Source organism: Henckelia pumila, unplaced genomic scaffold (genome assembly GCF_033568475.1).
Source record: "Henckelia pumila isolate YLH828 unplaced genomic scaffold, ASM3356847v2 CTG_466, whole genome shotgun sequence".
Lineage (NCBI taxonomy): Eukaryota > Viridiplantae > Streptophyta > Magnoliopsida > Lamiales > Gesneriaceae > Henckelia > Henckelia pumila.
In genome coordinates, this window is record NW_027331833.1 from 1,089,888 (window position 1) to 1,110,542 (window position 20,655).

Below are 20,655 nucleotides of genomic sequence, written 5' to 3' on the forward strand. Positions count from 1 at the left end.
GGAACTAATAACGTGAATCTTGCCTCGTCATTTGCCGAACTTTTTGTCTGAAATCAAAATATTATAAAATGTCTTAGATGTTCAGTGTGTCTAGGTTCATTAGATGTTGATCCATCGAGATGATTTTAGGGTTCAAGATATTCCATCGGACTCGGTACACGGATATATCCTTGTTAAGAATTGAATTTTGACCTATCTCTAGATCAAGGGAGAGGTTTTTGTTTGTTTATATATTGAACTCCGAGAATATTTACCCAATAAATGTGAGACACAACTAACACACCAACACACTCATCTCACGTTCAGGAATGAAACGACTAAAGCGTAGAGACATTAACGGGTAACCCAACTATAGGACGAGTCTACCTCAATTATGGACAGTCCAACATATAACTTTGGGTTTGGGTTCTGATACCATGTTAAGAATTAGACTTGAACTTAACTCAACCCAAAAGCTAGCTTTTGAGGGGAGGGTTGTTCAAAACCATATATTAACTATCATGATATTTACCCAATCGATATGAGACACAATTAACATATCAACCACCTTGTACATACGTGTTTGTGAACAGGACGCAGTGCAATATAACATTTTTCAGTTTTTCTTAGGAGGATAGGAGTTGTAACTTGTAATATTCTGAGGCCGCCGTTAGTTTCTTTAATCAACTATCATTTTTAATCATAATAATAAATGTATCCAGCACACAGGGAAGCTGAAGCACCATCTATGTTTAATCAATTTGACTGTCACTATCATAAACAAGCCTCCAAAATCATCAGATACAAAACAAACAACAAGTCACAGTAATGCAATAAAACGAACGGAAAAAAAAAATCAGCCTTTAAAATTGCAACGTTAACTCTATGCTTAATTAAACAAAAAGATTATATTGACCGCATTGTCATTACAAATGTTTCTACATTTTCACAAGAATCAGTAAGACGGTGAGGCTGTGGTCGTATGCGTGGAGGATGACGTGGCCGGGGAATGGGATCCATCAACCCCACCTTCACCACTAAGGCTACCTCCATCATCAGAGTGTAATTGCCTTTGTTGTGGGTATGCCGATGCCGGTGCTTCTCGAAAGGGTTGTGGCACGGAAGCAATCGGGGCATATATTCTGCCGGATGGAGCCGCAACCCCAGAGGCATCCCCGGATGTGGTGGTTGTAGCCATGGTGGCATATTCCGATACCGGCACCCATATTCCTCCCACTACAACGACTTGAGGTGTTTGTTGCGAGTTAATATTGTTGTTTTGAACCGAAGGGCTTGGTCTTGATCTCGTGTGCAATCGATACTTCTGAAAAATGATCGAAAGAAAGTCATTCAGAATGGGGTAAATTCCAAGTAAATGCCACAAAATTATCGTATTAAAAAAAATAAAAAAGTAAGGGATTGACTTGATCTTTCTATGAACATGCCAAGGAGGGGAATTTTTCCAGAAAGCATGGTTAGAATATGACCTAAAAGTCTGGAATAAATTAAAGGCAAGACAATCTTCATTCTCAAGACAAAATCTAAAGAATTTGACATGGGTGATCCCAAATTCGCATTATTCTTATTCACATTACGACCACAAAAGTCCTTGCTTCAAATGAAAGTTTCTGCCATGAGATTCTTCACCTAAACCATTTAATAACAATCCAAGATGCTATTCTCATTGTCCCATTTAATCCAAAGTAACAAAAATAAACTTTCCACCGAATCCCTTAGTCCAGAGACATCAAGAAATTTGCATTTTCATGAAATATCATAGAGCTAATAGGAAAATCTTAAACAGGATATGAATTGAAAAGATTCGCAAATGCTCGACTTTAATAGGGAAAAAGTACGAGTTCACGAACCTGCAAATGACTTTTAACTTCATCGTTTGTGAGTCCGTCGACCTTCATCAACTCCCTGATCTGTTTAGGTGTAGCAACTGCAACATCCAATCAACATCAACATTATTTATCAGACAATCGTGGATCAACAATATATACTTAAATCTGATTTTATAGCACAATATTTATATATACCATGAGAACCACCAAGTTGATGAAGGGCTTGCACAAATCTTCGGTGTAAATCCGGCGACCAACACCTCCTTGCTTTTCTTAGAGACTCCCCTTCTTTGTCTTCCTTCTTATTATCTCTGCCGCCGGTGTCCGCCGTGGAACTGGTGGACGGCGGTGGCGGTGACTTATTCTTTGGCAGTACTTGCGTAGGAGGAGCAGCTGAAGTTCCACTAGTGCCTAAACTTTTCTCCTTCTTGAATGGTTGAAATGCACCACCTCTCGTCACCTCCGTAACTACCACCTTTCTTGGTGAATCCTAAACTCAAACAAATAGAAAATAAAAAAATCAAAATTAGCAAAATCTCATCGGCTGAAATAAAAATAAAAAAAAAGATACAAAAACATTCTTCTGGAAAATAACCTCTTTAGAAGATGAATCTGTGGTCTGATTCCAGAGCTGAGCAGATCTAAGCCAGTCTGATTTCTTGGAATTCTTCTCATTCCCAATTTTCCCATCTATATCACTGATATCGACTGAATCTTTATTTGGCTTGTGGGATTCTTCATCTTCTTCTTCACCATCAGAATGGGAATTAGAGGCTCTCTTTAACGGAATAAACTCTTCAAAAACCGGACACGATGTCTGCTCAGAACATTCAGATTGCCCACGTAAATTACACTCAGTAGTCGTCCCGGATAACTGATGTTTGCATGACTCAATCGCTGCAAAAGTACCAATACAAAAATAAATAAATCTCAGAGACTAATTTACAAAATTGTTTAAAAATCATAAACAGTCTGATATATAACCTTGTGTAACAAGCTCGAAACAGAGAGGGAGTTCACGTCGGAAAACTTGAATCTTGTCACGCTCTTCCTCCAAAGCTTGTATATAACCTTGAAATCTCTGCATTTTCTCTGAAAAAAATACCACTTTGATTAATTTCTTAAATTCTTTTCTTTTCACTGTGTTTGGCTAAGTGAAATCATTACAAGAAGAAATGGGTTAAAGAATTTGGAACAAGACGAGGAGAGATTATATGGGGGAAGAATGAAGATAAGGACTTGCTGTGTTTTTTAATTCATTTTTCCTTTTTATCTGTTAGAGCATAGAGAGATCCGAATGAATAAAGGGATCTAGAGTGGAATCAAGAAAAGGAATAATCTTGGTTTGCAAGAAAATTTTATATATATCCACCGCCTCTGTGGGTACAGCTAGTTATGCAAGAATGTAGCGTAGCGTGATAGTTCAATTTTCATTATTCATATGTGTGAAAATTTGAATTGTGGCATGCTTTATTTACTTTTTTTTTTGTTGACATTTTTTTAATCAGAATCAAAATTAAATAATAACGCATGAAATCTGATTGATTATTGTAAGGAGATTTGCTTTAAATGGAGTCTTTTTTAAAAAAAATAATTTAATTTGAGTTTTTTTTTTTTGGAAATATTTTGTGCGAATGCTTTGGAAAAGAGAAGCATATGTTTGGTTTGATTTTGGGAAAAAAGAAATTGGTGCCGTGTCCATCTACATATTATGGGGTTATATTGCCTTTTGTTCGGAAAAAAAAATTAAATATAAATATACGTTTTTTTTCTTGTGAAAACTATAAATATACGTATTTTGAATACCACAATTTAATTCCATAATGAATATAGCAAATTAAAGCTTGTTAGTTGTTAGTTATCAATGAGCATGTCAATCTACTCAGGTAAAAAAAAATTGTTTATTACCATAATTTCTTATGGACCCAAGACCATACATTAAATTCTTTTATTTAACTATTACATCAGTTATAGTATATAATACTTTATCCGTCTTATATATTTTGAAATAATTTCAATTTTAAATTTATTTAATATAAGAAAAAATAGAGTTGAAACAAAATTAATGTATTTAACGATAAGCGTGAAGTGATCAAGTGATAAAAAAAATAGATAATATAATATGAAATATGAAACTTTTATTATATATTTTGCAAAAAAAATGTGGAATATTATATGTTAATTAAAAATTAAAAGAAGGAAATTTTTTTTAAAAGGAAAAACAAAAAAAAATGTGGAATATTATATGTTAATTAAAAATTAAAAGAAGGAAATTTTTTTTAAAAGGAAAAACAAAATAAATATATATATATATATATATATATATATATATATAAAGAGTTCTTTTATTGTGCCCAACTCTATATGCCTAACTCCATGCCCACCATGTACAATATGTGATAAGTCAACTCATCAATTGTGTTGGTCAACTCACATATTGTACATGGTGGACATGGAGTTGGGCATATGAGTTGGGCACCATAAAAGAACTTTATATATAAATTCCGATATTTATTATTTGTTAGAATTGAGATTATTAGGAAAAAAAACGAACGGGGAGCGTGGAAATGTCGAGGTCGGGCCGTCGCGTACTGATGAATCTTTGATTTGGAGATTTTTAGAGAGAGAAAATGTGAAGGGACAAGGATTTTGAATATTCGGGTATCGTTTCTTTCAACATTTATTATTATTATTATTATTTTGGATAAGATCGAGGTGATCTATTCTCTCTCCTTCTATTCTTATATTTATCATTTACCCCTAGATTTGCCCTTATATTTACTTTATGCTGTTCAATTTTCTAACAATACCACTACCGATTTAGAAAAAAAATATTGTTTCATTTAATAAAAATTATCATAACACTTATTTCAACAAATTTATAACATTGTATTTACAAATTTTAAAAAAATCACAGACCTTTCACCATAATTATTCGTTAGTTTTGCATGAAAATTAACAGAACTTCAGAAATAATTATCTTTAAAAAACCAACGATATAATAATACAATTTGTGCACGATGACTGAAAAATTAGTTGGAATTTTTCGACATTATTGAAATATTAATACAATGAAACATTTATACTTACAAAATATGTTATCGACATTATCTATTCGATCATTTATATTTATGTTAAAAATCATCATGCGAAAATGTACTTTATAATTAACTCTTAAGAAAACATATTTATCTGAGATGGACGGACTATATATGACGAAAATTATTATATGCTTCAAGACTGGAGTTTTAAAAAATTCTTGATGCGCTGCTTAATTGATAGCAAAAGAAACATAAAAATTATTAATTTGCCACAACATGATTTATTATATTTGTTAAACCTGATTTTTGTTATATAATCTAATTTTATCGTTATTTAATTATATGTATAATGAAATTAAAACACATATATATAATGTTGAAATGTCGAAAAAAAATATTATTTAAGCAAATAATATGTGTTATTTGCTAGATAAATGAATGAAACTTGGAAATTCACAACAGATAATTTTTCATAAATTATGTAAAGTCCAAAAATTATATATATATATATTTAAAAAATTATAAATATCTGATCGCAAATTTAATTTTCGAAGAATAGTGAATATGTTGATGACAAGGAAGGGACAAATATGCAATTTCAATTTCTTTGCAAATGTGTGTAGTTTTGTTGGGGGGTAGAATAGAATATACTTGTAAGGATGCCCAAAAGGCATGAAAAGACACGGGCAGCTTGGGAGAATCTTCTCTAGGAGCGTGAGACACACGAAAGTTAGCAGCGCGTATGGTTTGGGTCTGATCCTTGGTGGACTGTTTTGGAAAATTTGGTGGCCTTTCGCGTTCTCTAAAAGACAATACCAAATAAACTCGTCACTCTCACTAAGATATCGTGTGATACACGCACGAATAAAATACAGAAACGTGGATTCCGAAATTGCTAGAACAAAACTGGAATATTCCTTGGATGTGGTAGCAACGAGGAAGGATGGATGTGAGAGATTTTATATTAATGTTGCACTCCCTTCGTTCTAATTATATTATTTATGTTTTTTTTGTTTGTCTTAAATATATAGTCATATATTAAATTTAGTAATATTTTTTGCACATTTTTACTAATATACTCATATTAACTATACTTTGAAAATTATGCAATCATTTTTTAATATATTAAATATGAATAAAATAGGAAGTTTATATAAAATTTACTTTCCCAATAAATTTTTCTTAATTCGTGTGAAAACTAAAAAAAGACAACATATATAAGACGAAGAGAGTATATTTTTCCACCATTTTTGCGCGAACATTTTTTCATATATATATATATTTGTGTGTGTGTGTGTTCTCATGAGCATCTTGAACAAAAATACAAATGAAGAGTATTTATCTCGAGGTAACATAAAATGTACGGATGAGATTATATTGTGCGCAAATTCATACTTGATTTAAGTAGTATTTGCAAAAAAAAAAATTTAAATAATTATGTATTTTTTCACACAAATTTGAAATTTTTTTAAAGAAAAGTCTTTAATAACTTTTAAAAATAATTTGAAAACATTACCTTCATCATTCATATAACTTAATGCAACAATCAATGAATTCGAGATTCAACTATAACAATATAAAATAACCAAAAATTCTCATGATCTAGTGGCTTTTATGGAAAGTCCACATTAAAAAAAAAGTCATGGATATCATCGATGTTCTTTGAATTATTATTTTGGATTTCATGGGCATATTTTTCACAACTGCTATGTTTTAGATATAAATTAAAAATAAATATTTTCGCGTTCTTGACAATTCGATCCCATCGGTACATGTTGAAGAATCTGGAATCCTGCCGTGGAATATGATCTAACAAGCTGCATTTTTTAAATCAATGTTAGGTAATTAGGTTTTGTTCCATGGAATAATTCTTTTTTTTTTTTCTATTAAAATTGTGGAATAATTAGCTAGTAGTTAAATTTAGACGGTTTTCTTTGATAGTTAATATATTCTTTCGTTGTTTGGGATATTGGAATAATATCATTTTTGTGACGAGAATTCACGGCCACTATGATCTGTATGTATACTCAGTAAAACTTCCAAATTCAAATATGTGCGTTAGCTTGAATTTATTAAAATGCTTGCATTAAGACGTGGAAGTGGAATCAAGTAATCAACCATAGAAAACAAAAGAGACGTCCATTACTATAAAAATGAATGGATATATTGTGAGATCGATGAGTTAACTATGTTTATATTTATAATATACAAAAATTTATATTAGACAATTTCATGATTCAAATTTATGAGATTAATATTTTATTTAGGTCACCCATTAAAAAATATTATTTTTATTGTAAATATGGATAGGGTTGACCCGTTTCACGAATAAAGATCCGTGAGACTGTCTCAAAAGAGATCTATTCTCTACAATAAAAAAAATAAAACTTTGAATGTATATCGGAAGAGATAAATCGATGCACATTTTACTTCCTCGAGTATCTGACTAAGGTCATCTCCAACCCATTACGCTATCTTGGTGTAACACTAACTTCAAGATAGTGTAATTCTTACACCAAATACAAAACTCATCTCCAACTCATTCACTTTAAATTCTACACTAAAAAGAATATTTTTGAAATATTTTCTATTATTTTATTCACAACAACTAATTTATTCCATCAAATATTTTTAAACACAATAATTAAATATCATTGATATCTAAAATAATAATTTCTATATAAAAATCATTAAAAATATTAACAAATTAAAAAATTTAAATAAATATATTTTCAGAATTATTTTAAAATATTTAATTTTATTTATTTTAATATGTGCGTCCTACTATGTTTAGTAGGACGTTTTTATAATTTCAGTCTTTTTAAAAAAATTGATTTTTTTAAAATGTATCATAATATTTTTTATGTAAGATTTTAATTAATATTTATATTAAAATATTATTTTTTTATAATCAAAACATAAATTTAGTTACTTATTACATAAATAAAGTTTTTAACTAATTTATTTCACAAAATATTTATAAACACAATAATTTATATATTTATTGTTATTTTTGTACGTCCAAAAACGTGAGAACACTACTAAACATTCAATCTTTAAAAGTTTGGGAAAGATTTGCGGAAATAAAAATCTTTATTTAAAAAAATTAATTGTGCACCAACAATTTAACAAAATACTCTAACATAAGTAAAATAGTTCCCAACAAAACCAACAACATTTGAAATAGATTTTTAAAAAAATCTTGTTTCTTTTGCAACTAAGATAACAGTGAAAGATGCACAATAAAACTGTTCTAAAAAACACAGCCCTCATGCTGATACCACTCGGCCCGATCGTGTGCTCCTCCTCATGTCCGACTCCATACTCATAAATATAATCGTCAACATCGTAATTATCTGCACTATTCAAGTATAGTGAGTGTAAAGACTTAGCAAGAATATGCAAATCATAACTCGTAAATAAACTTGAGACTTTAAAAAAATGCATATAATGAACATATCAAAATAACTTGTCATTTAGGGGTGATAGAATACATGCTTTTGTGGCAATCGTCGTTATGAGCATATATTTTGGAAAGTTCATTTCCGGAGCTCATCCCAGGGTACCAGATCCACATTCTCTTGAGCACGTATTTGGAGGGTCATCCCTGGAGCTCGTCCCAGGGTGCCAGTTCCACATTCTCTTGAACACGTATTTGGAAAGATCATATTCGGAGCTCATCCCGGGAAGCCAATCCTCTCATTCTCGCAAAATTCCGTCTCGTATTGCAACCACAAAGTCGCATAGACAACAAAATATTTTCATGCATCAATACATCATAACTTCGTCATCTCACATTCGTAAACTTTCGTAATTAACGTCATGATTATTACTACTGATGCTAAAACTCATTCAAGCATGTAATGCTTCATAAGATTTCACGACTTTCATGATAAAATAGTTTTCATGAAAAAAAATTCACATAAAGATTTACATAGACTAATCGATCCACGTGAGTCGTTTCGTCCGTCTCAGACATTAAAATTTGAAACTTTTTCCAATATAACATCTTAAAAATACTTAAAATAGCTTAAAAATCATAAAAATGAATATCGGACTTAATATGCGAAAAACAAAATTTTGGTACAGAATTATTTGCGCTCGAGCGAAAATAAATTCTCGTTTGAGTGCGGACACAGGGCGTGGGGGCGCCCTACTCGAGTTCCCCTGCGCTGCCTCGGGCACTAGGGCTCCCAACTCTGGGCACCCCTGCGCACGTAGGCAGCGGCGCAAGGTGCAAGCCTCAATTTCCATTGCTCTTTTCCAGTAATTTTCGATCCTAGATCAAATATATCACACACCCATTGAAACCTATGATTAAACACATGAAAAACTTTAAAAGATCCAACCAAAACGATCCAACTTTCAAATGTTTGATTCAAAACTTTCATACACACCATACACTCACCCAAAAACTTTGGATCTTCACATCTATATTCATAAATCTCAATAAACTTTAACCAAAAGAAATTAGGAACACATCACGTTTCACGATTCTACATCATACACATGAAAACTTTGTAAATCATGCATCACTCAACATTTATGCACATAGGGTTCATATCCAAAATACTTATACCCTTGAATGACGGTTTCAAAACATTAAAAATTTGCCAGATCGTGGTATTTTGGATTTAACATGTACCTTGGGAGCGATCTAGCCTCAAATCTCTGAAGAAATTTCCCTAGCTTTTGATGCAGTTTAAACGTGTAGGGGAAGAAGAAAGGAAGCGGTGTCCAAAAGAGAGAAAAAGAAACTGTTAGATTTTTGGACACTTATTCAATTTGTGACTAATGGGCTTAGTAGTCGTCCCATTAGTTGCAAACAAAACTTTTAAAAAAAATTTGCACCCAACTAATAAAATACACTGCATCAACTTTAAAATTTACATTAAACATAAAATATTTTCTTAACTTGTTCGAAGGATAATCTCGTTCTTTCAGTCCAGAATTAATTCCAAATCTGAAAACATTAAAATAACTAACCACGCATAAAAAAAAATCAAGCATAACATATCATCACATAAAAGTTAATCATAACAATTAAATATCATGCATAAAATCATATAAATAATTTAAATTATCTTGATTGAGCTAGTGGATTTTTGGACCTTAAATTTTTATTAATTAATATAGTATTATAAAAGAATAATTAAGTGATGTAATTATCTATAAACATTTTTTAAAAAATATATATATATATATATATTGAAAATATAATCTGATTATTGAAATTTTAAATCAAAATATTATAAAATTAAAAATTACAGCAAATATATTATAATTTAAAGATCTAAAAAAATTTAAAAAAATATAAGAAAACACCATATACAATCTATTAAAAAAGATAATCTGATTATTGAAATTTTAAATCAAAATATCCTAAAATTAACAATTAAAACAAATATATTATAATCTAAAGATTTAAAAATTTTAAAAAGAAAAAAGATAAGAAAACAACATATACAATCTATTACAAAATAAAAGGAAAAAAATTTTGAAAAAAAAAGAAGAAATTCCAACGCTATTGCTACAGTGTTGTAGCAAATTTGGTACAACACTGTAGCATTCTTCCAACATAGCGCTAAATATAGCGTTGGGTTGGAGGAATGAACCCAACATCAAAAAATTATTCAATCTAGATTTTTATAAACTTTTCGAAATTCTAGTTGTATTTAAAATAAATTTTACAATCATATGATAGTCAACTTTAACTTTTAAAAACTCTATAAAAGTCTAGAGATGTATTCAAATTATCGATAACTTTTAATGACTCAATTAAAGTAATCAAAGTAAAAATAATAAAAATAAATTTTTCGTTCAATATAAAGAATTTGATCAAAGAACATCACACACTAAAATATCTGTAATAGGGGTGGATTTTTGGTATATCGTATAAAAAATATTGGTATGAAAAAAATTCATGCTGGTAGCGATATCGAAATTTCAAAATTTTTGTTTAGAAAAAATCAATACTCATGCCGTATAGATACCGAAAAAAAATTCGATATACCAAAAAATTTCAATATATCGCAAAAATTTCGGTACGATATCCCAAAAAATGATATTTTGGTTCGGTATCTCAGCCCTTTATTATGTAATTTAATACTCGATAAATTAATAACTTATCTAAAATAATATTTTTTGGGTTCATGCTTGAGCCAATATACTAAATTAATAATTTTGATAAATAAATAAGATTAAAAAAGGGCAAATTATTTTAAACTCCACATTACTAAACTTCTCTTTATCTTAACTCCCTATCGACCCCTTTCTTTGTTTCCACTCCCTAGTAGTCCTCATTTTTGAATTAATAATTAATTAAAACTAATCCTTTGTACGTGGCTTTGTTATACCTATCGAATCAGTTCCAACCATGCAAGACTATCAGTTACGCAAGGTTTTCAGCCGATATACTCTGGATTAAGATCCAACATGCTTCCGTAAAATGAATTAAATTTAAATACCTCTTTGACCATAATGTCTTCGGGTCATACCTGCCGAGTTTTACGAAGTGCTCCTCACACTCCAACCACGCAGTTGCAACATATGGTTTCTGTACAAGTTTCTTCAACGACACCCATCACAGCCTTAATTCGTTTTCTACCTTAAGACGTATGATATATAAATTTAATTATAAAATATGAGCATGAAAGAACGAGAGATTTAGGAAATTTATTCAGACGTAATATCGATCATGAGTAGCTAAAATTATTTGTAAGAAAACTGAAGGGAATGATCGATATTTTCAGCTTCCTCAAATGCTTGTATTTATAGCTGTAGTTCCACTCATTTCACTGAGAAACTTCAGAAATCTTACAGTTGTCTTGTATTTTTTATGATATTATTGATGACATCTTTTACTAGTGGATGAATCACATGCCATTACAGCTTGTTTTGTATTTTTTTTATGTAATTATTGATGACATCTTTTACTAGTGGAGGAATCACATGTCTGCCACTTTCTTTTGGTTTTATTCTCCTCACATGCCTTCTTTATTGTTGTCGGGGCATTTTTTTCTTTTACAGTAGGCTCCTGTGAAAACGCATCTTTAGTGGTCTCTGTCCACATTTGCTTGTCTCGGAAAAATCCTTCCGATCCGTTCGAGGTCTAAAGGTTTTTCCGAATTTTGGCTCCTCTTGATTTGGACATTCTGGACAGATATTCTCTGACCATCGTCCGATATGAGCCATGTTACAAAATTTTCGACAAGTTTCTTTACTTCCTGGCAGCTTGTTGTTTCACAAAAAGTTCCTCATCTTTTTGAAGAGTTCTTCCGCAAAAGTCGTAGTTTTTCCTGTCATTGTGTTTAACAGGAACGATCCATTCACAGAATTCTGATAAAATTTGAATGAAAACTTGAATTTATCCATCTCGGTAAGACAGATCCAAATACCCCATGCCCTTATGGTTGAGATCTCATCTTCTCTGAAAGTGGACACCAAGGGTATTTCTTCAGTTTTAGGATCCTTGATAAATTTATGACTATTTATATCAGGTCTTCTCAGCTTGATGAAATGAAAGGGTTCGTGTGATCCTTTCCCTGTTGGTTCTGGAGTTGCACTGAAAAAATATAATTCTAGCACATCTCCTCTAGACAAATGATCATTATTTGCCCATGTTTCTTGGACTGCTTCCTGGATCCATTTTGATAGCTGTGATATATCAGGGAAGCCTGGTGACGTTGTATAAACTGAGGCCAAAGCCCCCAATTCATACCAGAGTTTTACATCCTTGGGATTGACATTATTTTTTTTAACCAAACCCTTGGATATATTTCTGCAATATCAACCTTGCAAGTGTTTGAGTTGATTTCACTCTTTGTATTCAATTTCTCCCACCTCTGTTGATAAACCTGGAATGGAGAAATAACATATATGGATTAGTATTAATCTTATATTTTCACTTGTCATTGTTGGGCCTAAAATTGATCTCTTCCTCTTTTATCCCAGAGGTGGAGGGTTGACTTGATGAGTCCTTCTCATCAATCGTTGCTTCATCCAATTCATCAAAAGTTGATGGTAGATTAGCACTTGTTTCTTGGGTTTTAGAATCCCCAACATCTTGTTCTACAACCAATGACTGTATTTTTTCTTCTGGTAAAACCAATGGTTTTATCGTTTTCTGTTTATGAGAAACCAATGGTTTCTCTATAGCCCTCACAATTGGCCCAAAATAGCAGCCCATAGTTGAGTTTGAGCTTGCAAACATCCTGTAATTCAATTAGATATTTTGATCCGATCAGCATGTTGTAACCTGACAGTCATTTGAGCATTAATGACTAACTGGTTGAACTCGATTTGAAGCAACCCAATGTGTTCCTTGAGATGCCTCTGCATCTTCATGATGGAATCCACGTCACTGCCTTACACCCCTTGTTAAAAAATTTGCGAGAATATTTTAATGAGATTTAATAATAACAATATCAAAAATATAATTTTGACATAAAACTTGTCATCTTAATAATCTAGCTTTCTCTGGTTTGGATTCAATCTTATTCCTTAAGAAAGCTTTTACTTGGGTATTATCAACTTTTAACGTAAATTTTTTAGCAAGTAAAAATATAGGCCATTTTTTAAAAGCCTTTTTAACTGCGTAAAATTCCTTTTCGTTGATATGCCATCTGATTCTCTCAGATTCTGTAAAAAAAACCGCTATAGTATCTGCATGGTATTTTCCCATCTGGAGTGAGCTTAGTAAGAACTGCTGCCCACCAATCGCCGCTGGCGTCTGTAAAAATACCAAATCATCATCATCTACTGGTATAGCCATTTTTGGGAGTTTCTTACATATCTCCTTCAGTTGGTTTACCCCTTTAGTATGTTCTTCGGTCCATATAAACCTTGCGTCCTTCTTTAACAGAGAGTTTAGAGGAATCTTGGGTAATCTCTAAAAATTGAGAGTTAGAAATCATCTTTCTTCATTCCTTCAAAATCGAAAGCATTATTAATCAAAACCTGTTGCAAGGATTCTATTTTGAATAGATTAACTTGTTTATAGGATTTCATATCAATAAAATCCTCTTGATTCAAACCTTCGTTTGAAGTCATCTTTTGTAAAAATCTTCTCCTCAACAAAGAAAAGTATGAATTAACGAATAATATTACGTCAGAATAATTAACCTAAAGCTCTGATATCATTTTTACGGATAATTCTTGGTATCATAATTAAGTACAATAATTAAAAATTTAATTATTCAAGTTTGGTGGTCCTAGGGAGCTATTGCAAAGAATCTTATGAGTAGAGAGTTTTTGAGTTTGGGGATTTATCACCAATTTGCTCTTAAAAAAATAAAAAGATTTTTGTATAAAATTATGATCGTCCCGTAATATTATAAATTAATAATTTTCTAATATTATAAACATAACCATGACAATTTAGTAAAATATGATTATATTATTGATTGTTTTACATGAAATTTAATTATATTCTTGTTTTATTATATATTAATTTTATTTGATTAGTAAATCAATGAATATTATTTAATTATCAAAAATAGTGAATATCACTTACTTATTTTTATAAATATATTTGTATAAATAATTTTTTTTTATATTAATTAGAAAATATGATGCATATATTGATAAAATGGAATATTTTTTTATGTAATTAAATTTATGTTATCTGAATCAAAAATTACTTCTTAAAATAATAAATGATTAATTTATAGATTGATCAATAAATTTAAACATTAATAAAATTGAATACTCGTCTCCAAGAGGGTGTTTACGTTGGTAGTATGTGAACTCTTGGCTAAAAGTCAGGATTTCAATTTCCCATATCAACACCTTCTTGGATTAGTATGTCACACATGACTTGCCTAGTAAGATTTACCTGGCTAACATAATTTGCATGCTATTATGTAAGTCCGGTAGTTTATCCAGTGTGCACCGAAAGGTAGCGGCTGCAGGTTTTCTCGTCATAAAAAAATAAAATAAAATAAAATTGAATACTCCCAACATTGAGAGGGTATTTTATTTTATTGTCTTTGCTTCCAAATGAACTATCTCTAGTTAGGGGTGCCATTTCAGGTGGGTTCGGGTCGGGTCGACGAAAATAGTTTTAAAAAATTTCTCAACCCGAACTTGACCCGAACCCGAACCAACCTGAAAATTCCCAACCCGAACTCGAACCCGGGTACCCCGACTAACCCGATCAACCTGAACCAATCCGATTTTTTTAACAAAATAATTAAATAAAAATTCAAAACACACAATAATAATAGTAATATTTAATTTAATCACAAAATAATAAAATCTAAGCTTATATATAATTTAAATTTGAAAGTTTAGTTGTAAAAAATTTAAAGTATACTTATTACAAAAAATAAAAAATTATTTTAAAAAATAAAAATGGTACAAAATAAACATTAAATAACGAAAATCTATTATATCAATATACAATATATTTTTTTCAATTAATACAACGTATAAAAATGTAGCAAAATTTTCTTAATTAATTTATATAATAATAATTAGAAGTTCGAGTTGACCCGAACCCAACCCGAATCCGATTAATTTTTCGGGTTAGCTTTCGGATCAACCCGATTCAACCCGAGCCCAAAAACCCCCAATCCTAACTCGATATTTTTAGGTCGACTCGTGTCGGATTAACGGATTAAGTTGAGTTTTGACACCCTAGTCTGTAGTGCGTTTCTGATGCGTATTAATATTTAATCATCACCAAGAATTGGATTAAGCAATTGTCTCGTTTGGCACGGATTCTCCCCTCAATGGGGATGTGACTATTGATTGCAATTCACCCATAAAATTGTGCTGGTATGAATAAGCAAGTAGCCCACCTACTTTTATCTCTTACCTACTATTTATTATATGATAAGGCTTAAAAATATATTGCAAACATATATATCTATATATAATTTTGATCCTTACATCTCAGTGTACAGAAAATTCGTGAGCGACTACTAAAAAATAGTTATAAGACTATCAACTTGGGACGGCGAGCTTCGGCCTGCCATCAAGCGGAACGAAACGTGACGTACCTGCCCGAATTGATGACAGACTAAGAATACCAAAACCCAACTCAACCCAACCCGCCATGAATTACGGGTTGAGCGGGTCAACCCGAAAAAAATAAAATAAAATATTTAAAATTTTAAATTATGATTAAAAAAATTGAAAAAACATACGCAAATAATTATAAATGATATTCATATTTAAAAATTAATTAACAATACATAAGCATTATAAATAATATAAATTTTTAAAATTAAGCATTATAAATAATATAATTTTTTAAAATTTATCAATTAAACATAATTATAATAAATCATATAAATCATTTAAAGCTTATCAATTATGTATAAAACATTTCAGATAATATAAATCGTTAAAAAATTATAAACCATACATAAAAAAATTAATTATAATATAATTTTTAAAAATGTGTAAAAAAAAATTTTGATCGGCCGATCTGTCTTGCCTCGCCCAGTCTTGACCCGTGGCCCAAACGGACTAGTACGTTTCTGCATGCCTTCAGATAGGACGCCAAAAACATGACCAAACCCGTCATTTTTTTTAATGACGAAACGGATTGGTCCGACGGATCAAACCCAGATTGACGGCTCTAAATGGTAGTGTGTTTTAGCAGTCCCAAAAATATATTAGAAAATTCTAAAATCCCGGTTTTGTCTTGTGTGAAACAAGTCGTTGTTCCATATAATATTGTATGAAACATAATATTTTTTGATATAAAAATAATAATATTTTTCATTGATAAGGTAGAGTATAAGATTCATCTCTCAAAATTAACCAGTGATTGGTGAGACGATTTGAAATGAGTTTTTGTTTTTATAAATATTTAGTATTTTTACGTACACTTTATATTAGGGATAATACCCAAAATAGTCCTGTAAGTTTGCTTGTTTTGTGATTTAGTCCTGTAAGTATTCAATTTTTGGTTTTGGTCCTGTAAGTTTAGTTATATTTTGATTTTTAGTCTTTTTTTTATTTAAACAATGTTTTTATAACCGGATCGGTGATTAAACCGATCTAACTTAAAAAAATGGTACAACTGATTGGACTGTTTTAATCGGATTGTCGGATCGAAAAACCATTTATATAATATAATATAATTAATAATATATTTTAAATTATAAAAAACCTAAAAAATTATATAAATAGAAATATATATTTATCATAGTTTGAAAACTAAATAACTACATAAATATATTCAAAATAATTATAAACTCTAATATTAATAAATAATATTTTTAATGAAGAAAAAAATTTCAAATAATCATGTATATATAATAAATATTAAATCAAGGTTTTAAAATAAAAAAACTAATTTTTCAAACAAAACAAATCGAAAACCAATTTTTCGGTTTTTGACCAGCTATGCTGGTTCAACCGTTAAAACGATTTTTGGGAGTGTTTCGGATCAAGTCAGTGATCGATTTTGAGTCAAACCGATTGAACCGATCGATATAGTCCGGTTTTCAAAATATAGCATTTAATTGTTAATATCACAACAGACACATTATCATTTTTAATGTCACGTAAGCATTTTTAGTTGTCACGTCAGCATTTTCTGATGTCACATCAACATACTATGAAAAAAGGACTAAAAATCAATTATAACTTAACTTATAGAACCAAAACTCAAAATTAAATACTTACAGGACCAAAACACAAAATGAGCAAACTTACAGAACCATTTTGACTAAATTCCCCTTTATATTATTTGAAAATAGAACAATTGATTCTTGTAGGGCTGTCTCTCTACATGGAATGGGGCAACAGATCAAGAGTCGAGATATTGTTTGGGGTTTGGGGCACTGACCCAATGGGCTCTCAAGGATATAATGGCCCGTAAGAGTTAAAAACCAAAGTAAAATGATTCACAATACACAAAATTAATGGGAAAATAGTTTCTTTTTTGTCCATGAACTTGTTCATTTTTTTGTTTTGATATATTATATTTTCAAAACTTGGGTTTGATACACTAAATTTTAATTTTCGGTAATTTTGGTCCAACTGCTGATGTGACACTGGAAAATGCTGATGTGTCAAGCTGCCACATCAACAATTGGACCAAAATCACCGAAAATTAAAAGTTAGTGTACAAAAACCAAAATTTGAAAAGTTAACATAACAAAACCAAAATATGGACAAGTTAACCGACCAAAAAAATATTTTCCCCAAAATTAATGGATGATAGAATATAGATAGACTTTGACACTGAGAAAATAGTTTTTTTCATTATTCATAAAAATTCTTGTGAGACGATCTCACGGGATAATATTATAAGACTAGTCTCTTAATTGGATCGTCCATAATAATAATGTATTATTTTTTATGCTAAAAGTATAAATCTTTGTTATAAGTATTGATGGGTTTGATCTGTCTCACAAGAGACTAATTCTTCATTATTTACAGTCACACCGTAAATAATGGTGTGACTTAAATTATGTATAAAATAAATAAATAAAAAAATGATAGTGACTTGAATTTGTTATGGATTATGCCGGAATGATCATGACGATAATAATAATTGCGGAATAAAACTATCAATAAGGACACCAAGGATTTACGTGGTTCACCCAAAATAGGCTACATCCACGGAGCTGCTGCAAATATTTAATATCGGAGAAATATTACAAGTGTACAAAACACTATATCTCTCACCCGATCCCAACACCCGAGTATTACCGAGAAATAATTCTTTAACTCACAAAAGATCTCCGAAAAAAAACACTCCTTTTTTTTTCTCTCTTTATTTTTTACTCTCTTTGTTAATACAAAAGAAGAGAAGAATGAGATACTTAAAACGAAGGAATTAAGGTCTATTTATAATAGGTTCCTCCGTTTCATTTTCTTTCCGTTTCGATGTGGGATGGGATAAATTAAATAAATGTGGGCCCCACCACATTTATTTAATATACCTAACAATTCTCCCACTTGAAGACTTGATTCCAATCACGGCTTCACACCATCAGTGCAGCAACTCATACCTCCTCTGTTAGTCCAGGAGACCAACTGAAGTCAAACACAACTTCAGTTTTTCAATGATATCACCAGTGATCAACATCATATAACACCAGTGATCAGCATGATACCTCGGGAAACCATCATTATTCATTACACCATCAAACTTCTTGTACCACTGTCTTGGAGCTTGTTTGAGACCGTACAAGCTTTTCTGAAGTTTGCACACCATTTTCTCTTTCCGTCGTACTTCAAATCCCTGTGATTGATTCATTTCTTCATCTAGCTCACCATGAAGAAACACAGTCTTTACATCTAACTGCTCCAGATGCAAATCTTCTTTTACCATCAATACAAGTACAGTCCTGATAGTAGTTAACTTTACCACCAGAGAGAAAATATCAGTGTAATTAATGACTTCTTTTTCACCTTTTACAACAAGGATTTTTTTGTACCGCTTGCTACCATCATGTTCTAACCGGTACTCCCACTTACTATGTAAAACCTTTTTAACTTCAGGAAGTTCTGACAACTCCCATATGTGATTGGATGACAGTGAATCCATCACATCTTTCATGGCAAACTCCCACTGTTTAAAGGTCTCATAAACATCTGATTTATTTTTCAAAAAATAAACCCAAAATTTCCTGCTCGAATCGTCAACAGTAGTGCCATAATATCTTGAGTGATCTCCAAGGGATGTCACAGGAGATGATCCACATACATCAGTATGAAACAACTCCAACTTTGCTGCTTTCGGTTTTCTACCGCCTTTCGAAAAGCTCACCCTTTTTTGTTTTCCAAGAACACAACTTTCACACAATTTGTGTTCGACAGTTTTTAACTACGGTAGCTTCCCTTTTGAAACAAGCATCTTCATTCCCTTCTCACTCGTATCTCCAAGCCTACTATGCCATAGACTTGCATTAGCTCCAGCATCCACAGCTGCTAATTTACCTCTTAAACTAGAAGTCATATAGAAGTGTTCCAGTTTTCTTTCCTCGAGCAACAATCATGGTTCCTTTGCTCACTTTCCAAGATCCATCACCAAAGGTCACTTTATGGCCTTCGTCATCAAGCTGTCCCACTGAGATCAGATTCCGGGTCAACTTTGGTACATGCCTCACTTTGTTGAGCTTCCAGATGGATCCGTTTGACATTTTCAAACTGATATCACCCATACCAGCTATTTCCAACGGTTTTCCATCAGCCAAGAAAACTTTTCCGTAATTACCAGCAATGTAATTACTGAATACCTCACGATCACCGGTGGTATGAAATGAAGCTCCCGAATCCATAACCCAAGAATCAACCGGGCTTTCCATGGATAGTACTAAGGCATCATGTACATCCTCAGTAACAACATTTGCATTATTCTTGGGTGATCTGCAGTCTTTTTTCATGTGACCAGTTTCACCACAGCTCCAGCACTTCATATTCTTTTCAAATTTGTTATTGTCTTTTCCATTTCTTGACTTGTATCCACCATGCCATTGGTTAAAACTCTTTTCGCCACTCCTGCCCCTACTTCTGTTTTCGAGATTTAGGGCAGATGATGATGTCCCTTCACCCGAATCCCTCCTTCGAACTTCTTCGCCAAGAATTCGATCTCGGACATCATTGAATTGTAACTTTCCTTTTCCAGTAGAATTACTAACCGCTGCCCGCATTGGCTCCCAAGCATTTGGTAAAGACGCCAAAATAATAAGTGCTCGAATTTCATCATCAAATTTATTTCAACCGATGTTAGCTGGGAAACAATCGTGTTGAATTCATTGATGTGTGCTGCCACCGAAGCACCTTCCTCCATCTTCAAGTTGAATAACTTTTTCATGAGG

At 31.5% G+C, this 20,655-nt stretch overlaps 1 protein-coding gene across 1 annotated transcript; it reads right to left on the reverse strand.

The window, feature by feature from the left end:
* Positions 1 to 751: 751 nt before the first annotated feature.
* Positions 752 to 3,174, reverse strand: LOC140872537 (transcription factor HHO2-like). The gene is made up of 5 exons (XM_073275403.1): positions 2,811 to 3,174; positions 2,422 to 2,723; positions 2,022 to 2,316; positions 1,848 to 1,924; positions 752 to 1,303 (listed from the first exon to the last, which is right to left on the reverse strand). The coding sequence occupies exons 1-5, from the start codon at positions 2,911 to 2,913 to the stop codon at positions 935 to 937; spliced, it is 1,146 nt and encodes a 381-aa protein (XP_073131504.1). The 5' UTR covers positions 2,914 to 3,174; the 3' UTR covers positions 752 to 934.
* Between the last annotated feature and the right edge of the window lie 17,481 nt (positions 3,175 to 20,655).